Raw genomic sequence first — 23,526 nt, forward strand, 5'->3', positions numbered from 1 at the left:
GATACTAATAGACGATTAGCATTTCCACCGGCGCGACTCTACCTTTGATTATGTCTGATAGAAAAGTCTCCATCAGCATAAGTTCGGGGTCACTGGGGTCACTCGGAGGACGAGCTCGATCTAATGGGAACGTGCCTTCCATCCAGCAGAAGAATAATAGGAAGGTTTGCTAACCGCTACAATGATCCCGCATGGCTACAGTAGCACCGCTAGGAACGCTAATCTTTTAATCAAACGCTAATTGATGCGAGTGTCAAGACGACCTGTTCCAGGTGCAATGAAGAGACGAACGAGACGAGGTCAATGAGCAGGTGACATTTTAATGCATGCCATTTTTTTTTCTCACTTCGGGTACTTTCCACGTACTCGTACTCGCACTCACATGTGGAGGCAGTGAAGCACACAAACACAGTTAATGCCCGTCACATGCCATCGATGGATACAAAGCCTTTAGAGGAAGAGGTTACACTTTGAACCTGGTGAGACAAGAAGTCCTAATGTGAGTTTGACCGTTCGAGGAAGTGAATGGTTGAATTTTTATATTTCAAATGTCGACTTGTTTTTTATTGAAATGACGTTTTTGTAAGCATTTATTTTCCTAATTGAATACAATCATTTATTAGTTGAGAGGGTAATATTTTTTAATTTAATCAATTCATTTTAGAGGTTGAATCTGATTGTTTGAATAATTGTAATTAAAACTAATTGTAGAAAAAAAAAGGCCTAAATTCTATATTTTTCGATTTGTAGTCTTTTAAACTCAATATATAAAAATGTGATAAAAAGTACTTTATGAAGACAATCATGGCTGCACCGTTATACCATCATTCTTGTGTTCAATTTAAAAGGATACAAATTGAAAAATATAGAAAAAATATTAATTATTGGAATTAGAACATCAAACTTTGTGTTAATGAAAAAAATCCCTTTGAAAATATTCAATTTTTAAAATTAAAGAACTAAAAACCTTTCAATACTTGAAAAAAAATATCATTAAAATGCTTAAAAAAAACACAATTTCAATGAAATAATTACAGGTTCAAACATTTCAAATTTGAAATTCAACCATCCAATAACTAGACAGATCCACCCTAGACTACGTACTAGAACATACTAGTGAGTCGACTCAACAGTTTGCACTCGTCGCTCCTCGAGCCGTTAAACATCTAATCCAACGCTCGTCTCACATTTGTGCTTCGTCTCTTTGGCAACTTCACATTTTCAATATTTTGGAGTTTCATTAAGTTACAAAGCACCAAAAAATAAGCAAAAAGTAATCCTGCGATAAGAAACTCTCTGGTGTTATGACTAACTTTGGAGCGAACTGGAGACTTAATCTCGTCCCCACGCTAGCGTGATGGACGAGCGGGCCTCCAGGAGACGTGGATGGTCTCACTGGGTCGGTATGTTGCGGCGCCTGGACGGGCCTCAGTGTTTGTTCCAGGTCGGGGCCGCCATGGGACCTCTGGAGGATCTCTCCACCGTGATGAACTCATCGGGGTTGTCACGCGCCTCGTAATGGAGGAGAAGATCTTGGATGGCTCGCTCTTCGATCTACCCCCCGAAAGAAAAAGAGAGGAACATTTGAGGTCCTGGTGGGGAAGGGAAACCACCATTTCATGGTAGAAAGAGAAACTGCTGACACTAGAAGCTGCAGTTAATCTTACAAGAAAAGGAAAATACGAGTTTTATTTTTTCTATGAAAGGTGCCGACAGCGGCCTGGCAGCTCCTGCAGCAAAGAGGATCTACTTTTTCTAGACGAGATGCTTATCAGATCATTTGACTCAAAAAAGGAACAGATGCATAAAAAAACCCAAAAGGAGATATTTGTAGTACCTTCAGAGTACTTGGCTCTGGTGTTGTAGAATTTACCAAATGACTGCTTTCATTTATTTCAAAACCAAAATATTTAAAAAACGTCAGCTTTAAAAACTGCTGGTTTGGACTGTATCCTCACATCCTCAGTCATCCAAGGGATCATACAGGAGTTAAATCTTTGTATCGCAGATGCACTATATTGATGTGTCTTCATTCAAACACCTATGACCTAAGCCCATTACAGCAAACCCCTTCAAGAAGTTATCAGACAAAAAAAATAATCTTGTAGAACCACTTAAAATAGGTGGTATATTTGCGCGTCAATCGGTAATCCATTAAAAAAAATTAAATAATGTTACTAGATATTTTAGGATATTTCTAACCCTTGTGTCATCTCAGGGTCAAGGTGTCCCAAAGGCCTGAGAACAAATGTGTTTGTGGTAGCCCTTGTGTTGTCTCTGGGTCAAGGTGACCCAAAGGCCTGAGAACAAATGTGTTTGTGGTATCCCTTGTATTGTCTCTGGATCAAGATGACCCAAAGGCCTGAGAACAAATGTGTTTTTGTGGTATCCATTGTGTTGTCTCTGGGTCAAGGTGACCTAAAGGCCTGAGAACAAATATGTTTGTAGTATCCCTTGTGTTTTCTCTGGGTCAAGGTGACCCAAAGGCCTGAGAACAAATGTGTTTGTGGTATCCCTTGTATTGTCTCTGGATCAAGATGACCCAAAGGCCTGAGAACAAATGTGTTTTTGTGGTATCCATTGTGTTGTCTCTGGGTCAAGGTGACCTAAAGGCCTGAGAACAAATATGTTTGTAGTATCCCTTGTGTTTTCTCTGGGTCAAGGTGACCCAAAGGCCTGAGAACAAATGTGTTTTTGTGGTATCCCTTGTGTTGTCTCTGGGTCAAGGTGACCCAAAGGCTTGAGACAAATGTGTTTGTGGGATCCCTTGTGTCCTCTCAGTGTCAAGGTGACCCAAAGGCCTAAGAACAAATGTGTTTGCGGTATCCCTTGTGTTGTCTCTGGGTCAAGGTGAAAGACTTCCCTGGCTTCCATAAATACACATGCAGGGTGGAGGTCGTTCACATTGACCCTGAGACAACACAAGGGATACTGCAAAAACAAATTTGTTTAGAAGCCTTCAGCTCACCTTGACCCTATGATAACACAAGGGTTAAGACCTTTTGAAAATGTAATTTAAGACACTTTAATACCACTTAAGTGCTTAATTTTAAGATTCATGAATTTAATTATTTTCAGTAAAAAAATTAAAAAAGACAGCAAATGTTATTAAAATTGTGAATTATTAGAATATAAACCATAAAAAACTGTAATCGAAATAAAATAGAAGAATATAAAAATGTAAAATAAATGGATACAGTGTTGAATATGGATACACTATAGGTATAAAGTTGAGCGTGTGGATATTCTCTCACACCTCAAGCCATGACGTGTGATCATGCTTCACCTGAATGAGAGCCAGTGGCTTCTCCCGACTGCGGATCAACGCTGCTTCCTGCTGCTTCTCCTCCTCCACGATGGAAGCAAAGGTCACCAAGGAGGAGAGGGGGGGGCTTCCTACTGCTCCCAGGAGCCAGGGTCTGAGGGGAGAAGGATGGAGATCAGGGAGGAAGGAGGCGACTACGAGCGGCAAACGTTCTCAGCAGGTGGACGGACGTTGAGTGGACTGCTGGTGACAAGCTCGTGTGCGAGGACGGCCGCCTGGATTTAGTTGAGCCCCGAAAATTAAACTTAATTCTCGTCCACACGTCTGGGTTTCGTCAGAACCGAGGTCCAGACGGCACTTATTGAGCTCGCATACCTGTTTACTGTCACACTGCAGCACCGGTTCTTTTCATTTGATGCAGAGGACACGTTTTTTAATCACTCTTTATAGACTGGAAACGTATGAAAGGGCTTTTGTTTAGGGTCGACTCAGACTTACCAGCACAAGTTCTACTTTCTTCCATTAATTAACCCTTATTTTGGCAAGATTGTTGTTTTTTTGAGCTTTGAATTATTGTTCACGAATATTTGACTTGCATTCAATGAAAACTCATTTAAAAGGCTACTCATGGAAAATGTATTTTTGAATTTGAACCATGAAACTATTTTAATCAATAAAAACCTAAATAAAAACCTTTCAAAATGATTGAATTCAGTTATTAAAAGAAAATGGCAAAATGCTTAAAAAACACATTTGAAATGTTAAATTTAAACAAAGAATATTCTAATGGCACTGGAATAGATGATCAAGCTCATTAAGGGTAGAAACGAAAGAGGAAACAGCAGTTAGAAATCAGAGCAGAGACTTTATTCCAACAAATTCCATTTCAGTTTAATGCCCCATTTATATGAATAGCATTTTAATTATTTTTAGTTTTTTGGTTTTGTAACAAACTTAATGTTGTTGAACACTGTTTTAGCAACAAATTTTTTTTTTGTTTACAAATCTCTCCCAGGTTTCTTTGTTGTTTCCGTTTTTCAACTGGTAGTTTTTCTCTTCCAACATGACTAGGGTTGGCACTTACATGTAACAGTTACTACGATACTACTTTTTGCTGTACAAACTAATTACTTCTTAGAGGCGTTTGTCATTACTGCGATCTAAACTGACCGAGTTTTCCATGTGGTCAAGAGATCATGTGACCCGAAATAGTAACAGATGCATAAAAACTCAAAAGGAGATATTTGTAGTACTTTCGTAGTACTTGGTTCTGGTGTTGTAGAATTTATAGACCGAATGACTGCTTTTATTTATTTCAAATCATATCAGTAGTTAAATATTTCTATCGTAGTTGCACTATATTGATTTGTCTTCATTCAAACACCTACGACCTAAACCCATTACAGCAAACCCATTCGAGAGGTTATCAGACAAAAAAAAGAATCTTGTAGAACCACTTAAAATAGGTGGTATATTTTATCAAACATAACATAAAAATCACAGCGCTTCTTTTAGCATATTTTTTTTGAGTATAAAAGAAAAAAAAGTTGCTACATGAAAAACACCATCCTTGTCAAGAAATATATTTTGTCTTTATTTACTTTTTTACTCACAGCATTTCACTGGCCTATAATCTCCCTTTCTGACAAAAAAATACTTTCCTTAGTAAGAAGTTACTTGGAAAGTAGAGTAACTGAGATACTTTTGAAAGGAGTAACTGTAATTACTTGCCAATTTAAAGTCATTTGCCGATCACTGAACATATTCGGATGCCACGCATATCAAGTGATAAGTTTTGATTTTAAAATCCCTTCATCTTTTGATATAAAGCACTCGTTAGTTAAAAAATATTTGCATTAATGCCATTGAAAAAGTTAAACGTATACTGTGATTTGTTTTGTGTTTTTACTTCTAATCCTACAATGGAGTTTATTTTGGTGAAACGCTGTAAATTCTAGTTGTTCATCTTCACCTGGATATTAGTGTTAATTGTGTGCACGTTACAACAAAACACACGAATGAGAAACCCTGATAAAAAAAAGCTGCCTGGTCTTGGACTAGAAGCCAAACATCAGGCAGACATTTCTATTAATGTGACTTTGATATGGACACGGGGTCCTGGGGGGGGGGCTGCTGCCGTTTCCTGAGCCTTGAAGCGAACGACCTCGCTGCTCAATGGAAAAACCAAGAGGAACCTGAAACCTGCTCTGTGTTCTGTATGATCTGCTGTGACACGAGGGCTGCCCTTATCTATTCTGATTAGCGTCACTGGCTTCAGCAGAGTGACTCACAGCCGTTTGATATCTGGAGGTCGTCTTAAAACTCACTACTAGAAGAACTACTATGTTACTGCGACTGAAATCTGTCCGGAACTCTCTAGCCACATTTTTGTTCTTGTATTATTTAAATACAAAAAAAAGGAATCTGGTCATTTTCTGGTAAATTTTTCATTTCAATGGAAATTTTTTCTAACAAGAAGTGGCTGAAACCACCTCTACATGTATTACTAACTATCTTTTAATAATACTAAAACCAAGCAATAATAACAATATTGTTTTAAAAGCTACAATATTCACTGGCCTAGTAAAGGATTGTAATAAATAAGTTAAATTATAATTCAACCAAGAAGCCAATCATTATCTTGTGGATAAATGACTCTGCACACACACATACATACACACTAATACAACCAGACATATTAAAAAAAAAACATTTATCCATTAATGGTGTAAGTTATTATTGATGTTGTGAGTCAATTAAAACCAAAATATAAATTCACAAGAAACCCGTCCACCGAAATAAATAAAAAACAATTAAAAAACTTCAAAGTTTTTTATATTATTTAATTTGTCTCAATTGATTTGTACAATTAAAAATATTTTTTTTAATTAACGGGCGAGATAATTGCGGCTGAGTGAGATAGTTTTTTCTGTAGTGGTCAGGTTAGTAGGTTCATGCACACTTTACTACAGCTCAACGGGTTGTCAGCATGTGCGGAACAAAAAAATATTAAAATACACCACATTGAAACCTGCGTTTATTTTTTTCCCCTCCTTGCTTCTCACTGGTCTTTGTAAAACTATCAACAGGCCGTCTTCTGCCAAGTGCTGCCTCCTGAGGCTAACTTTGGAATCTTAAAATCATTTTTGAACCGAGGTGCTGAAAAGAAAGTAGGTCATTCTTAACTACAAATAATGCTCAATATGAAAGGCTAGAATAATTTTATTTTATATAAGAATTTGAACATAATCTAGAAATAAAGAGACTACTATACTTAAAGAAAATATGTATAAGTAAGTAAGTAAGTAAGTAAGTAATATTTATTTATATAGCGCTTTTCGAGACCAGGGTCACAAAGCGCTTTAACAATCAAAACAATACTCAAAACAGTACATACTTCAAAGATCAAGATAACACCGAGAACAACACAGGAGTTCGAGAAATTCAAGGAAAAGCCTGAACAAATAGAAACGTCTTAAGATGTTTCTTAAAGGAGTCAGTAGACTCCATCAAGAGCAAAGAGAGAGGAAGATTGTTCCAAAGCTTAGGAGCAACAGCCTGAAAAGATTTCTCTCCTCTGGTCCTGAGCCGTGTGCGTGGAACCATAAGTAGATTCTGATCCACAGACCTCAGAGCCCGAGCTGGGGTGTAAGGCTGGATCAGATCAGTGATGTATAAGTAACAAATTCAACATAAAATGTGGCTTCAGTAAGTGCAAAAAAAATATTTTTGTCCGGTAGTTACGACTTGTCCAGCTCTCGGCAGACGTTCTTAAGGTCAGGGTGACTCATAGTTCGTGCACATCTGTGACGCTTCAGGTCACTAAGGTCTTATTTAGTGTCGATGAAGAGCAGTTTGTGTTTTTCAACAAACTCACTGACATACAAACGTTTTCACTTCCACAAAAATACCAAAATGAGGAACACAACTGTATTTTCTTTATAGACAACTGATGGTTACTCAATGACTAGAACAAGTGGATCTTACAGTCTCTACTTGAGTGAGTGATCGCTTTACAATAACAATCCAACAGCGACCCCTCGTGGTCCGCCACAGTAATGACCACATTAGTATCGTCAACTCACCCCGAGGGCTTCTCCTGTTCGTCGTCTTCATGTCTGCATGAGGCCCTGCGACTGGGGGGTGCGACAGTGGCCGGTGGAACTCGGGCAACTCCCTGACCCCTCTGAAGTCTCTGCTGGGCATTTAGTCGGTTCTCCTCCTCCAGCAGCGCCCGCAGTGAACACGTGGAGGGCGGAGACTGGACTGTGGTGGCCCTGTAGTCATGAGAAGATTAAAAAAAAATTTAAAATTAGGCTATAACACAAGATTATATTTTAAAATATTGAAGTAAAGCGGTATCTTAAGCTTAAATTCAAGTGAAATTCAAGACTTCTAAAACAGCTTAAAAAAATGTTTAACAAAATGAACTTCATAGCTTTATTTTACACAAAATAAACATCACTTGTCTGTGTGTCATGTAATGCCAATTAAGGCCTCATTGTTAAATCCATTTATTTAATGCATTTTAAGTTTTTAAAGATCCACAGGACACCAATTATGGGCTTGTGATTCTAAAAAGTTCAGTCCCAAAGGTGCTCACCAGGCCTTTCCATTGCTGGTTTTGGATGGGGTGACGATGTGGGCAGGTTTGGTCACAGTGCAGTCCACACTAGCTTCCTTGTGGGCCATGGCCAGCATCTTCCTTTGCTTCTGGGACAGTTTTGTCGACACGGGGGACGGTTTGGTGCCGAGACTGCAGGATGACAGGAAGTGAGAAACCATCCTTTGTAAAATACCGATTACGTTTTGGATTTCCTCAACAATACCTTGCAGAGTTTTTAGGGGTTGCACCAGGAGAAGGCAGGGAGTTGGCTTCTAAATCCATGATGGTTCGCAGATCCAAGACAGGTGGGTAAACTGGTCTAAAAACGTGGTTATTATAAACATTTGAATCTTAAAGTTCAGTTATAGTGATTTTATTCAACCTTCTTTTTTGGGTCATTTATTAGTTAAACACAATTACAATGCGAGTCGTTTTTTTTCTGCAGAACTACACAATATTCAACATCTAGGGAATTTTTCAGCCTTTTCCACATCACTTGCATATAAAAATATGAATCTGAAAGCTCATTTTAGACATGTAAAATATTTTTTTTATTATTATTTTAGTAAATTTTAAAGCGTTCCTACCTGTTAAGGAGCGGGATGCTTCGAGGAGCCGAGTTTGGGGGGGTTGGTAGACCAGTACAGTCGGAGGTTGGTGTGCTGGGTGGGCTTTGTAGCCTTTGATTGAAGGCCTTGCCATTCTGTCAACACAATATCAAACATCATTTTTTAACAATTTTGAAAAAAAAAATATATCACGATTATGATTTTAAGCTGCCGGGAAAACTATTAAAACCAATAATGTCGCTGTGAATTCTCATGCTGTTGGTTGATTTTCTTATTTGACTACAGACCAACCTCCGGTCTGTCGTGAAATACTGGCGACTGAGAGTCTCGTGGACTTCCCACTCCCATGCCACTGCCTTCAGAGTCTGAGGTCAGTGGCTCGTGCAAGGACTCGGCAGAATTGGCCTCGACTGTCTTCACCAGACTCGGCATAACCACTGAGAGGACAAGCAGAGTTTAAAAGGAGGAAAACCAAGACATACAGAAAGACCTGTAGAGAAATTAAATCATTTCAAATAATTGTCTATGGGGTCTGTTTTACCAGCAGGGGTGGGGCTCTGAATGATGTCAGACAGAGTGTATCCTCCTGAGCTGTCGGATCGTCGCCTCGGTTTCTTCTTTGCCTTAATCTTTGCTTTCTTTAGAAGTGTTTCCCTGAGAATTTGAAAAAGTGAAGATTGAAACCAGAGATCCATCCATCACCAACTATCTATAAACTGAGGAATTAAACTGATTTTCATGTCAATCTGATCGTCATACCTGCAGCAGTGATCCAGCTCATTGGGTTCTGTGCTGAAAGCAGAGTGGAACTCCTCATCCTCATACATACTGAGGTCTGGAGCGTCAGGATACGGAGTGATCACCCTTTTTTGCATTGCAGGGATCTAATGAAAGACATTTGAACAATTTATTTCAACTTAGTTATTGAAGTGTAGTCATTCTTTAAACTATATCATTTAAATCAAAGTTGAATCACATTTGATGAATCCATTTCATGATGGTCATCATCGTACATGAATCAGCAGAACAAGCAAGTATTCTTCTTCACAAGAATCTATTGATATGCAACAGCACAGTATCAATTAAGAATATAATTATTTGAAAAAGGTGCATTTTTTTCTGCTTTCAAATCCCATTTATTTTAAATATTTTTTTCCCTTTACTTAAGTTTTGCAAATCAATTTCTGGCCGCTAGATGGCAGCAGTCATTACGTCCTCCTCAGCTTAAGAACTTGGTGACTAAGGACAAGAGGATACAGTGACTCCAGCAGCTATTAAAGCTGATGTCTGGACATATTTTGGTTTGAAAACAAATGAAAGCAGTTATGACATCGTCAAGAGTCATGTGGTCTGTAAATTCTGCAACACCAGATTCAAGTACTCAACAATACTACACATATATCCTTGTTACTGCAGTTTCCGAATATATAGCATTGTATTGTTGCTCCTGTATCGTATCATACGATTCTTGCCAATACACAACCCAATACCAATACCATGTATCCAAAACATTACTAGATATACAAGTTTATTTAACTTTATATTGACATATAAAGACGCACCAGATATGAGTTTGTTGCAATAATATTACATAAAATCATTTAAATCCATATTAAATTACATTTCTTGAAAAACCTCGGAGTGAGATAATGATATAAAAAAACTATTTTAGTTTTGTCTAAATTCCAAAATGATTATGCCATTTGAATAAAAGTTTAATCATATTGAAATCACAACGCATATTGGAAGAATGACTCACCATCCTCCTGTAGGCACTGGAAAGCTCCATAAGCACTTCATTACTGAGAATATCCAGGGCTCTGGAGATCACAACAACAACAGCAGCGGAAACAAATATTTAACATTATTGCGTATTTAATTTGGAAAGATGTACAAAACAATGATGACTCTCTTCTGCAAAGCAAAATCAAAGTGTGAATATACCTGAGAAAGAAGGACCTGACTTGCAGTTCAACTAATGAATCAATTCTCTAACATAGACTGAATATGTAAAGGCTTGTTTTAATAGTTTGATGTGGACGCTACACTAAATAGTCCCGTCATACATATTGTTTACAACAAAGGTTATAAATTGCAAAAATAAGATGCATTAGAATGAAATAAATTCAGCAGTTTGGAACATGTTCAACAAGCTTATTATAACGTGAGAAGTTTGAGAATATAAAGAGTATTTAGGAATGTGGCTCTCACTTCGACTCCAGCATGGCAGTGATGTTGAGCCCTATGAACTGAAGACAGGACAGCTTCAGTTGCTCAGCGTTGTACATGGTAGCGAACTCAAGTAGCTCTGCTGCATTCTTCAGAGTCACTGAAAGAGAATAAAACGCGTGTAATAAATAGAGAAAGCCATGCAAAAAACAAACAAAACAATTTTTACAATTCTCTGTGATTGCGACTTCGCAAATCTCCTTCAGTCGCGTGATGAGCAGCTGATCGGCTACAACCAGTGCATTGCAGACAAACTCCACGTTCAAACAATCTGACGGGAACAGAAGAGTCAACAAATGTCAATACATCAAGAGGATTGAGGAAAATAATATTGAAAGAAAGTCTGGAGACTCATTGGGAACCTTTAATGGTGGGAGACTCATCCGTGTAAATATACTCCAGAATAACCTGCAGGATTTCAGAGCTGATGGGCATTTCAAGTGCAGTACAAGATTTGGCCTGAGAGGGGCGCAAGGGATGTAGAAAAAAAAAGAAGTGAATTCCTTATTTTCACAGGCTTTAATTAAACCATTAGAATAAAAAATATAATACAATGGCATGGATCAATACGTCTGTTATAGATAACAACATATGAGACTCACCTCTATCCAGGGGTTTCCAAGCATGCTGTGGAAATATTCTGCGAAGTGCATAAAAAAATAACTTAGAATTAAAAGATTCATTTTTTAAACACACCATAAATGAGAGATGAGGTTTTACCTAATCTTGCGCAAAGGACACTCTTGTGACATGGAAACTCTTTGCCATCTTCAGATTTTAGGGTGACATCACACAGGTAGGAGCTGGATGAAAGCAGATATTAATTAGGGGCCATGATCAAAGTTGAATATAAATATGGAGGGTTTTGATTTATATGTCCTACCATTTTTTCGGACCGAACTTCGGCTTGTTGACATTTTTTTTGTTTACTACGTTGATCCTTCCGCTTTCATATTTGACCCCATCCAGTCTGTAAAGTAAATTGAGTACAGCACATTAATATCTTATTTTCAATTTCCAAGACATTTAGCAACTACGGAGGTATTTGTTTCTTTATTTTATATATATTTTTTAAAGTTTCTACAATTGATAAAAGTGTTGAGACCCTTAAAACTGATTTGTTGTGTTGGCCATATATTATGTGAAGGACGTGTGTGTCATTCAATCCCCCCGAAAAAATATCAATCTTCTTTTAAGATTGAAGCAACTTTATTTTTTGACCGATTATAACCGCTACTTCAGTCATCAGTAACAGGTTTAAGTAATACATATATTATTTATGTAAAAAAAAAGACTTTTATATTAACTGTTAAACGTTTATGGTGTTACTTCTAGTTTTTCTCTAAATCAACCAAGAGTCTTGGCACTGCTAAAACTCTATCCAAACATTGGTTCCTACCGTGCCGAAAGGCTGCTCAAGCTGAGCTTCTTTGCGCAGTTCTGTAAAGTCTTGACCGGGTTTGGCCCGTCGTCGTGTTTTCTGGCCTTGTCGATTTTGCCTCCTTTCGCCTTCTTGCCCTGTTTGGAGGAGATCTTGCTCTTGTTGGCCTCGTCTTTAATATCCTGGGGAAGCGTGCGGTAGACGTCCAGCGCTGAGCGCCCTCTCACGCTCAAGTCCTGCAGGTTGCTGATAAGATTCTCCTGCTCCGTATCCTGACCGAAACATCAGAGTTACATCTTTGAAGCTCAAATGAGCCCAGGAACTCGTTAAATGAGATTACTTTTATAGTTAGACGTACATTAAGCCAATTTAAATATACCATGGAAAGCTTTTATTTGAGATATGAATATTTTTGGCACTTGACTCACCTGGATTCGACCTGCCTTGACCTCAGAAACGGCCGGACGTGCACCGTGCACCAGCAGCTCGCAGGAGTCGCTGTAGATGAAGTGTAGAGCATATTCCAGCATGTCTGCCGGGATTTTCTCCAATATAAGCAGGTCACAGCCCACAGCATCTTCGCTTCTCCGGATATCTTTTTCATCCTCCTCATCGACAGCGCATCTCTCAGACATGAACTGCTTTCGGAAGAACTCTGACCTCATGGACAGGATATATTTGTGTGCTGCGAAGGTGCGGTTGCCTGCTTGAAGTGTGACATCATGGATGCTGTCAGTTTCATCTGCCTCATCCAAAAGCCTCCGGAAATGTTGGGAGAAGGTTGAAGGAGAAACACTGGGAATCTCATATAAACTAGAATAATAAAAAGAAATACAGAAAAAACACAAATGTATAAATTGTAATGTTATCTGACACATAGCAGAAGCAAAAACAGAGATGATCATCATAGTTCTTTAAGAGTTTATATTTCAATACAATGTGGGTAAAACACATAAATATACATACATATTTTTTAAATTTACATTTAACATGCAAATATTTATAACATTTGTTCATTTTTGTATTGCACTAAAGTTTACGGCCGCTAGATGGCAGGAGTCCTTTGCAGCTAAGAGAGCATTAAAATCCTGTGTGATCCTGGCGATGACTGAGAACGAGAGGATACAGTGGACTCCAGCAGCTTTTAAAACTGATGTTTGGACATATTGTTTTCAAAACAAAAAAAAGCAAAGTATAATTTGAACTAAACTTGTTAAAAATTATTCCTGGTCTGAAGTCGAACACATTAAGTGATGAATTTTAACTTTTTTTTTTGTCATAGTAAGTTTTGAGATTTTAAGAGGAGATGACGCACCTTGTTTTCGGGTCCGATTGAAGAACTCCAAAATTGCGTCCCTTGGAGTCTGTGGTGATGCTCACTGCTCTGTGGACGTAGGGAAGCTTCTCCAGTCGAATTCGCTCGAACATTGTACCTACATCCGAATGGCCACAAACCTCAACCCCAATATCTGAAATGTGAGAAAAAAAACTTGACATTTCAACTTCAAGACCAAGGATTATCAGAAATAATTAACTGCGGATTTAATTTAATATATTAGACAAAAACCTGAGGTATAGAACATGCAAACGGAAAACTGATGGAACCAGTCTCACCTTTCTTTTCACTGATCTTTTTGCATTCCCCAGCCCACACGCCGCTGAAGCCCTCACCCTCCTGAGTCACAAACATCATGCCGCTCTTGCTGAGCGCGATGTCCGACATGAAAACCTGACGCCCGTACGCCCACCGGCACTGTCTCACCGAACTGCCCGAGGTGCGCCAGCAGAACACCTGAAAGTCGGGAAATTTCAAAAAAGTTACGGAAATAACGTTGAGCTCAATAAAACATATACATACATATATATAACTGTGATTTGGAGTTGTGTAAGTGTTTATTATGCACTTTCAGTTAGATAACAACTCAGAGGAGATGCTAAGAGTAACTGAGTTGGTCACTGTGCTTACATTAGGAGGGTATGTCTGATAAAACTTTACTTACCCATTGAATATTTTTCATTTTAATAATTATTATTTATATATTATATATATTCTATGCTGTAAAAGACAATTATTTCAGAAGTGACTTTAGAGTGCATTTCCTGGCTTTGGAAAGCTCAGACCTCGAAAACAAGTTTACACTAAAACCATCTTAAAACATATTTGTTTAACCCCATTTGTTATTTAATTGAAAGAGAAAACAAATATTTGTATGATTGTTTATGATGAAGTATGGAAGAATATCTCAACTATCAAGATATTGATTGGTTGAAATGTTTTTGTTTTATTGAAGCTTTTTTGTTTTTTAATAATGAATTTAATTATTATCGTCTGTTGTCACTATTATGTCAACATTTTTATATTCAATTTAAAATGTTGTAAATGTTCTCTAATATTTTCCAATTATTGGTATTACAATATCCGATGTGTAAAAACAATAAATAAGAAATTTAGCAAATATTCCAATTTCTGTATTCAATTCTTCAACAAAATAAATTCAACCTTTCAAGATAGTTATATAAATATTATAATATTTCATAAATTATTACATTCAATTATAAAAGAAAAGTTCAATGCTTAATAAAACAAAACAAAGTTACAATAAACTCAAAGTTTTAACGTTTGAAATGTTAAATTCACGCATTCAATATGATAAACTTCCATAGTTTTAACTGAAGGAATTAATAGGTTTGGGTTAGTAAACCTTCAAATATGGAACAGGGGAACAATAAAATTCAATGTCAGAGACTCAAGTAGATTAAATTCATGCTGCCAATGACACTTAAAGTGTTAAAGTGATCAACCCTGCAATATGAACTCAAAACAAAATACCTTTTACAAAAGCCACAGTGATCTGATCAGTCTCTAAGACTGACTGATAAGGATAAGTTAAAACGAAGTGAATAAACTATAAGCTCCATTAATAACATAGAACATTTTCTTTAGTAAACATTCAAATGCATTTCCGCAAAATACAAAAACCTACACGTCCTGCTTCATCCAAGGCCAAGATGGACACTTTCTCCCCACCACCATCGTTCAGAAATTGTGGTTCCACGCGGTGGTCTAGAGAGCCACCATTGACCAGGACCTTCTTAATGTTGAGTTGCCTACGGGAGTAAAAAAGTAGCATGTTAAAGTTTAAATGCTAATATCAAAGGAATGAGTGATTTTTTTTGGGGGGGTGTTTGACTCACTTTGAGGCCATTTTCTTGCACTTGTAGTCCGCCAGCAGATAAACGTCGCCTTTATCGGTCACAACCACAGTTGCTCCATTGCTAGCAGCAGCCATTGATATCCCCACATCCTTGTGATGCAGAGCTGACACCTGTCGTGGGGCCGTCACACACTTCTCCCCATTAGGGTCCAACAGATAGCCTTTAAAGAATGATATAAATGAAACGAAGGCAGCAATATGTGGCCCAAAAATAGGTCAAAACACTAATGGGAACATTTTTATATTAAAATTTATTCAAAATTCATCTTTACCAAGTTGTCCTCCATTGAGTCCCATGGTGTAAACAGCCTCCTTGGTCCACAGCACAGTGTGGAACCTTCCTGCAGCCACTCCAATTACCGTCTTGCCTCTCAGTACCTTGGAGATGACCTGTCCATATCATTGAGATTCATTTTTGAAGTTAAAGTCACACAAAACAAAACAAATGCAACCATACTTGGTCACTTACCTGTTTCGGGACGTGTGCAGAGAGAGGAGGAGGAGATAGACCCAGCTGATGGAAGGTGTTGAGGCCAAAAGTGTAAACATAGCCCTCTTGTGTCAAAACCACAGTGTGGTCTTTCGCTGCTGCCACTTGGACACAGTGGTGGGACATCAAACCTTGGACCATCCGAGGAACCTACAGCACAAAAAGAAGAAGAAAAAAAAGCAAGCATTAAGCTTCTATCCCTTCCATCATGTAAGTAAGTAAATGTTATTTCTAAAGCACCTTTCTAGACCAGCGTCACAAAGCACTTTAACAATCAAAAACAATACACAGTTAAAATACATGCTTTGAAGGATCAAGACACATAAGACAAGTCCCAGAAAATCAGGGAAAAGCACAAATAAATATGTTTTAAAAGTTTGTTGAAGGAGTCAGTAGACTCCAGAATTTTAAAATTGATCCTGCAAGAAACTGGCAGACAATGCAGAGTTTTAAGGATCAGGAAATGTGAGTTCTTCTACTAGAGCGGCTCAGAATTCTCGCTGCAGAGTTTAGTATTAACTGCAGGCTAGACAGATACGTCTTGTTTTGACACCAAAATAAACTGTTACAATAGTCTAAACCAGAAGACATTGAGTCTACGATGTATGATCATCGTAAAGAACTTACACAATTAATTGAAATTTGAACCAAGAAAAAACCTCCATATTTACTATAAAATTAAATATGATTTGAAAGCAAATAGATAAACAACACATTATATATATATATATATATATATATATATATATATAATGTTTGAAAAAAATTGGAAAAATAAAGTGCTCTGAAAAGAAAAATCCACTTTTAATTGAATGGCATTTTTAAACACTTGCAATAGTCTCTTAGTCTCTTTACCATATCTGACACAAAGTCAATCTAAAATCTTAAAGGCTTTAAACAACAAAAAAAACTCACAAAAAATGTTTTGCCGATTTAGACATACAAAAATAACATGTACTGTATATAATTTGAACCTTTTGTCAGAACTTATCCATTTCTTTTTTAGTTATCAGAAATGAAACATTTTGGCCAGTAAAACATCTTACAAGATATGTTTGCTCGTCTCCATGTCCAAGACGACCTCCTTGTCCGTGTCCACAAGTGAACACTTGACCTTTCTGAGACAGAAACACTGAGTGGAACTTACACAGGACCACCTGAAGAGACAAAAAAAAAAACACAACACATTAGTGTGGGAAAAGCTGCCACAAGATATTATGTTCAAAGTGGTTATCTTATTACTAAACGGAAAAGTTTAAACTGGGCATATATATTTCTGTGGTATTCTCCTAAATTAATTTAATGTCATTAATATGCAACACTTAACCATGCGTCTTGTCTTTACCACTCTGACCTCTTGTCAGACCCTGCCATGCATCTCTTTCCACATCGGTCAGCCAAAACCTCTTGTGGTGATAGTAAAACACTATGGCAATAAAGACCCAGGCTACTCGTGGAAAAGAAAACATCATTATTAATACATTGATCCCATCAAGCCTTCAATAGAGAGCATGGATGTTACCCCAAGTATCACATTGATGTGGACATTGGCACACATGCATACACACTATGGCGCTTCATTTAATTAAAAGCATGTCACTGCGGGATTAATATTTAACCCCTGGCACCTGGATTGGGACTGGAATACAAAGGCTGTGTCACTGGGTCATTGTGTGGTCATGAAAACAGATCCTTCTACCCCTGAACCGCTGCATGACTAGTACTCCATGCTCCATGTGTAGCAATACAACACTCTAGCAAGTACAGTGGTCCCCTGCCATATCGCAGTTCACCTACCCTGGGTCTCACTGTTTTGTGGATTTATTAAAACATTAGTACTAAATATTTAAATATATCACATCAAGCTGCAGCCACAAACAGCTCATCTACTTGTTTTTATTCACCATGTTACAAATATATTATGTATATGAAGACTTGTATATATGTGAGCTCCCATGATGCATTTCTACACTGCTCCTTCCAGTGACTGCTGATCGGTCGCTACAATACTGTATTTAAATTATACGTTTGTTTTTCTACGTGAGAAGTAATCAAGAGCTGTTTTTGGTTGGCTGGGCGGCAAAGCTGTACAGGAATTACAGGAAACCTGCAATATATGAGGGACCACTGCTTCGACCGATTATCAAGTCAGCGCCTAGTTTAATACAAGTTTCACAAGCACCAACACAACTTCTTAATTATATCTAGCATGTGACAAAAATGCACCAACAGAGCAGCAAAACTTGTGCCAACCACTAAATGAATATTTCTAACGGCATCCACATGGCACACGACTGAAATTGTGGCTCGGTTGGCACAGAGTTTGTGATGAGTTTAACCTTGAAAAGACTCATTTAAGTGACTAACAGACCATTAGCAAACATCAATTCAAAGTCAATTCCATGAAGTCACATGTTCCCTCCAACAGAAAAGCATTGTTGGGGTTTTAAAAGACGTTGATTCTGATCTGATCCTGCCCTCTTTATTTGATTTATTTTTTTTATAATTAGTTATTCAAGCTAACTTTGCAATTTGTCCATGTCTTTATAAATTTGTCGATCCACGCCCACAAGAGGCTCTTCCAGCCCAGAAGACAGAATGGGTACAAACTTCATTGATGATGGGAAAATAGATCATATCGTTAATCAGTGGAAAACTGAGACTTGCCACTAAGATGACGGTTGGAGTTGTTGCAGCCAATTTATGCCTCTTTTATTGATTCATCCACCAATGGGAAAATATACAAGATTCAAAAACCTTTATTAGGGAGTGCATGTGGGAAAATTGTATTCATAAATAGCCCTCAATGTACTATCATGCACTTGAATTGATTCAATTATCGAATTTGTCTGAATTATCACAAGTGACCTCTAACCTCTGCAAGTATCAAGTATTATTATTGTTGGTATCTTTTTATTTATTACTATAATTTCTCCAATTTTATATCATCTTTTTTCATTCTTATTCTATGTACACTTTGTGTATTGAAAACCTCGACTAGGCTTTGTCCCGGAGTGAATCTCGGTTACATAATGTCCAAGAGTGGACCCTTTGTGCTTTGTTTTTTTTCCCTTTCTCTCTCCCTTTTTTTGTCTTTCATCATCATCTGGTAAAACTCGATAAAAAAAAAAGCTTATTATAAAAGAAAACATTGTTAGGTTATTAACAGTACTATAGTATAGCAGAATAATCCGATAAATGTCAATTTTACTCAACAACATAAAAATAGGTTATATAAAGAAAATTAGTGTTTGATCAAATATACATCATGTGAAATCTTAACATTTAAATATACATCAATGGAGCTCAAGCTATTCTACCTGCTTGATGTAAACTTCAGTCCGGGCAAACACGTCTACGAGCTCTGGATGCTGACGCGTCTCCTGGTTTCCATGGCCAAGAGTGAAATTTGTATTGTTTCCCCATGTGTAGACTTCAGTTGGATCTGGGGAAAAAAAAGACAGTTAAGCTCAAACACAACCGTACATGATAGGTTTAGTTTTTATTAAACAACTATCAGATATCGTTTATAGATTTAAGATATAAAAACATTTCAGTAAAAGTGGTCAATGGTTCCCTACCTGTGTTTTTAAAGGAAACGTGAGCCGGTCTGTCCTTCATAGTCAGGTCAAGGACAGAGAGACCTTCTTTGTCCTGTGTAGTAATGAGTCCACCATGCTGTAAAAAAGGCAGAGATAAAACTAGGACTCACTTTGTGGTTTTGTGCCAAAGACACACACCATCAATTATACCAGAGTTTTGTATATTTTTGGAACACAAACCTTAACCAGGGATATGAGACAGTGGATCTGTCCATAGAAGATACTTCGATGCAGAGCGGTCCAGCCTGACTCCTTATCTTTGGCCATCATATCTGCATTCTTGTTCTCCAGCAGCCACTCCAGCAAGGCCTTCTTTCCTAGGGAGGCCGCCAGGTGCAGAGCAGTGCGGCCGAAGGCATCCCGTAAAGACGCTGAATTGTAACAGTGTGCTGTCAAGAATGACCTCAGCTGACCCTCCGAGCCTCTTGTTAAGGCTGCAACCATCTTGTCTGCATGTTGCAGAGAGCGACATTTTGGGGTGCAGTCTGGTTGTGCCACGCTCATCCTTACCCCCTTAACATCCATTTATTCAATCCAAAAGTCCTTTACACTTTTATCCAATATACAATCCCCCCCGCCCACAAATGAAATGAAAAACACAACTAAGCTTAGCAACAAAAAGAAATAAAGCACTGAGGAAGCAGCAAAACTAGACAGAGGTGGTTGGGGAGCTAGAATTGTGCTTGTGTTGAGCTTCCACCGCACCCTAGCATCCCCAGAGCCTTACGGCGACTTGTCTCAGTCAACCATCTCCATCATCAACTCCACAGAGCGTAAAGTGCTTTTAGTGTTCAGCTGCACCATGAACATAATTATAATTTCAAAACTTCTAAGTACAAAAAATTGTGTTTCAATGCCTGCAAAAATAGTTCTATAAATACTTTACAAATAAGGCAATCCTGAAGACCCTCCTCCGATATTCTCCACTGACCAATCAGGGAACCTGAGGGGATAGGTCCCTGTACCCCCCCTAAATACCGCTCTCTGATTTAAAACGCCATAATTGTAGAAGGGGCCTGGGAAAGAAACAAAGTCAAAGGTCATCATTCAGGAAGTGAGAATCAGTGGAGAATAAAACAAGTAAGTAATTTATATTTATAGAGCGCTTTTCCAGACCAGGGTCACAAAGCGCTTAAACAATCAAAACAATACTCAATAAAAGATAAACTTAAAAGGTCAAGATAACACCGAGAACAACACAGGACTTCCAGAAAAATCAAGGAAAAAAGCCATAAATAAAATGTCTTAAGATGTTTCTTGAAGGAGTCAGAAGATCATCAAACACAAAGGGAGAGGAAGATCGTTCCAAAGCTTAGGAGCAACAGTCTGGAAGGATTTCTCTCCTCTGGTCCTGAAGCGTGTTCAGGAACCATCAGTAGATTCTGATCCACAGACCTCAGAGCCCGAGCTGGGGTGTAAGGCTGGATCAGATCAGTGATGTAATGAATTTAATGACCATGAATAGCTTTAAAAGTAAGAACCAGAATTTTAAAGTTGATCCTGAAAGAAACTGGAAGCCAGTGAAGAGTTTTAAGGATCGGCGAAATGTGAGTTCTTCTACTAGAGCAGCTCAGAATTCTTGCTGCTGAGTTGTATCAACTGCAGGCAAGACAGCTCCTTCTTGTTAACACATGAAAACAAACTGTTGCAATAGTCCAGACGAGAACACACAAGCGCATGGATTACAAGCCACAAGTATAGTGTAGTAAATTTGAAAATGCCTCATATGTTCCACGGTCACATCTGCAACCTAAACCCTCTGTTGACAAACCAGCAGCTGCATGCCTAAATAACTTATATATATATAATAATAACTACATTTTAAGTAAAGTAACAATTAAAAAAACGATTTAAATCTTTTAGTGGAGGACAAGTTTAATGTATGTGACGTTTTAAAGCAGCATCAGCAGCTTCTCTTCAAAGATAGTGGAAATGTTGGCTCTGTATGATGGTTACGTAACTAGAAGAATTAGATCATTCTAGACTCTGTCTTTGGTGTGACAGCTGTTCTTCTGTTTTAAACACTCGCCCATTCAAGATAAATTTAGTTTTTTTCTGGTAAATAACTGTTCTGGCTTTTATATTTATTTAAATATTTAAAATAATATTAGCCAGTTGCTTCTCTGCAGGTCCTGCAATTGTAAGCCGACGAAACATACAACCAACACGCAATACTGACACTATTAAGATATAACTATTTCTCAGAATAGGCCTTAAAGATAAACATTGTTTTATCGATTAACTGTGTCAATATTTCTGGATCTATCCAGTTACGTGTCATGAACTGACACATCAGCGGGGCTAGCAATGCTAACGGCGTCGCTACCTTTAACAGCGTCACATCACTTACCGCCCGTTAAATGAAGGAAGAAGGTGAAAGGGACAGAGAAGCATCAAATAAGTATATCCACTGTTCCATTGTTACGTATTTTAAGAGGTAAAGAAAGAAGCTGTGGTGCTAAATTTGACAGGAGATGATCACCGAAAGCTCCCAGGTTTGGTACAAACCCATTTGCTAGCATCGAGACTTCTGATTGGTCCCAGCACGGAGCACTCTACCAATCCTCATGTCTATTGGTTCATTTCCTCCCGGCCGCTATAGCAGCCCCCAAGTTATATTCTATATATATATATATATATATATATATATAAAGTTAACTTGGAGGGGGGTCTGCTATATATATATATATGTATATATATATATACATATATATAATATATAAAGTATTATATATATATATATATATCTATATATATATATATATATGTGTATAAAGTTAACTTTGGGGCTGCTATATATATATATATATATATACAGTGGCTTGCAAAAGTTTTCATACCCAATGATCTTTTCCACATTTTGTCATGCCACAAACATTAATATATCTTATTAGAATTGAATGTGAAAGACCAACACAAAGTGTCACGCAATACATAGTACAAAGAAAATTATAAATTATTTGAAATCTTTTTTTCACAAATAAAAAACTGAAACTATTTAGCCCCCCTGAGTCAATACTTTGTGGATCCGCCTTTTGCTGCAATTACAGCTGAAAGTCTTTTGGTGTACGTCTCTACCAGCTTTGCACATCTAGAGACTGAGATTTTTGCCCATTCTCCTTTGCAAAACAGCTCAAGCTCAGTCGGATTAGATTGGTTTGAGAACGGCGGTTTTTAGATCTTGCCACAGATTCTCGATGGGATTTAGGTCTGGACTTTGACACAGGAATATGTTTTGTTTTTAAACCATTCCATTGTAGCCCTTGCTTTATGTTTGGGGTCGTTGTTGTCCTGCTGAAAGGGGAACCTCTGCCCCGGTCTCAAGTCTTTTGCAGACTCCAACAGGTTTTCTTCCAAGATTGCCCTGTATTTGACTCCATCCATCTTCCCATCAACTCTGACCAACTCCCCTGCTTTAAACTTCTCCACAACTTTATCTCTGACCTGTCCGGTGTGTTCCTTGGACTTCATGGTCCTGTATGCTCGCCTATATTCTCTTAACACACCTCCGAGGGCGTCACAGAACAGCTGTATTTGTACTGAGATTAGATTACACACAGGTGGATCTATTTATTCATTAGGTCAACATTCAATCATTCAGCAGTCATCAGGCAACGCCTGAAGGAAATGAGTTGCACGTAGAGAAACGGGGGCTGAAAACTTTTCAGTTTTTTATTTGTGAATTTTTTTTTTAAGTCATGTATAATTTTCTTTGTACTTCACAATTGTGTGACACTTTGTGTTGGTCTTTCACATTAAATTCTAATAAGATATATTTATGTTTGTGGCGCGTAGTGTGACAAAATGTGGAAAAGTTCAAGAAGAATGAATAGTTTTGCAAGCCACTATACATATATTATAGTTGCTGTATAAAAATTCAGCTGCACATGTTTTTTATATTTAGTTGTTTGATGTTTTGTGTTTGTGTCTGTAGATATTGTCAGTGCGATTGACAATAATACTCCCCAGACATCTGAGTATCTCTTTCAGTATCAATCCAGGTTTCATGGAAATTGGCAGATGACTGTCACATTGACCCGGCTAAGAATAGGAGATGGTCAAGAGGAGGGTGTAGCTAGTGTTTCACAGGGATCCACAGCGGGGCCAAGAATTATGACATATTGATGAGTGAGACCCAACTTGACACTTGCCAAGTGTGCAAGGAAATA

General features: G+C 37.8%; 1 protein-coding gene across 1 annotated transcript; it reads right to left on the reverse strand.

Annotated features, from left to right (window-relative positions):
* Nucleotides 1-300: 300 nt before the first annotated feature.
* Nucleotides 301-21,853, reverse strand: ibtk (inhibitor of Bruton agammaglobulinemia tyrosine kinase). The gene is made up of 29 exons (XM_087805196.1): nucleotides 21,708-21,853; nucleotides 19,538-20,373; nucleotides 19,337-19,433; nucleotides 19,076-19,200; nucleotides 16,802-16,912; nucleotides 15,735-15,905; nucleotides 15,538-15,655; nucleotides 15,246-15,426; nucleotides 15,035-15,158; nucleotides 13,665-13,842; nucleotides 13,366-13,519; nucleotides 12,479-12,863; nucleotides 12,069-12,322; nucleotides 11,553-11,639; nucleotides 11,390-11,472; nucleotides 11,272-11,309; nucleotides 11,032-11,128; nucleotides 10,839-10,940; nucleotides 10,652-10,769; nucleotides 10,200-10,260; nucleotides 9,200-9,324; nucleotides 8,982-9,094; nucleotides 8,732-8,877; nucleotides 8,459-8,574; nucleotides 8,095-8,190; nucleotides 7,869-8,021; nucleotides 7,351-7,542; nucleotides 3,287-3,419; nucleotides 301-1,554 (listed from the first exon to the last, which is right to left on the reverse strand). The coding sequence occupies exons 2-29, from the start codon at nucleotides 19,880-19,882 to the stop codon at nucleotides 1,429-1,431; spliced, it is 4,029 nt and encodes a 1,342-aa protein (XP_087661322.1). The 5' UTR covers nucleotides 19,883-20,373; nucleotides 21,708-21,853; the 3' UTR covers nucleotides 301-1,428.
* Nucleotides 21,854-23,526: the final 1,673 nt, after the last annotated feature.

The sequence above is a fragment of the Callionymus lyra genome, chromosome 13 (assembly GCF_982586985.1).
Source record: "Callionymus lyra chromosome 13, fCalLyr1.hap1.1, whole genome shotgun sequence".
NCBI classification, from domain to species: domain Eukaryota; kingdom Metazoa; phylum Chordata; class Actinopteri; order Syngnathiformes; family Callionymidae; genus Callionymus; species Callionymus lyra.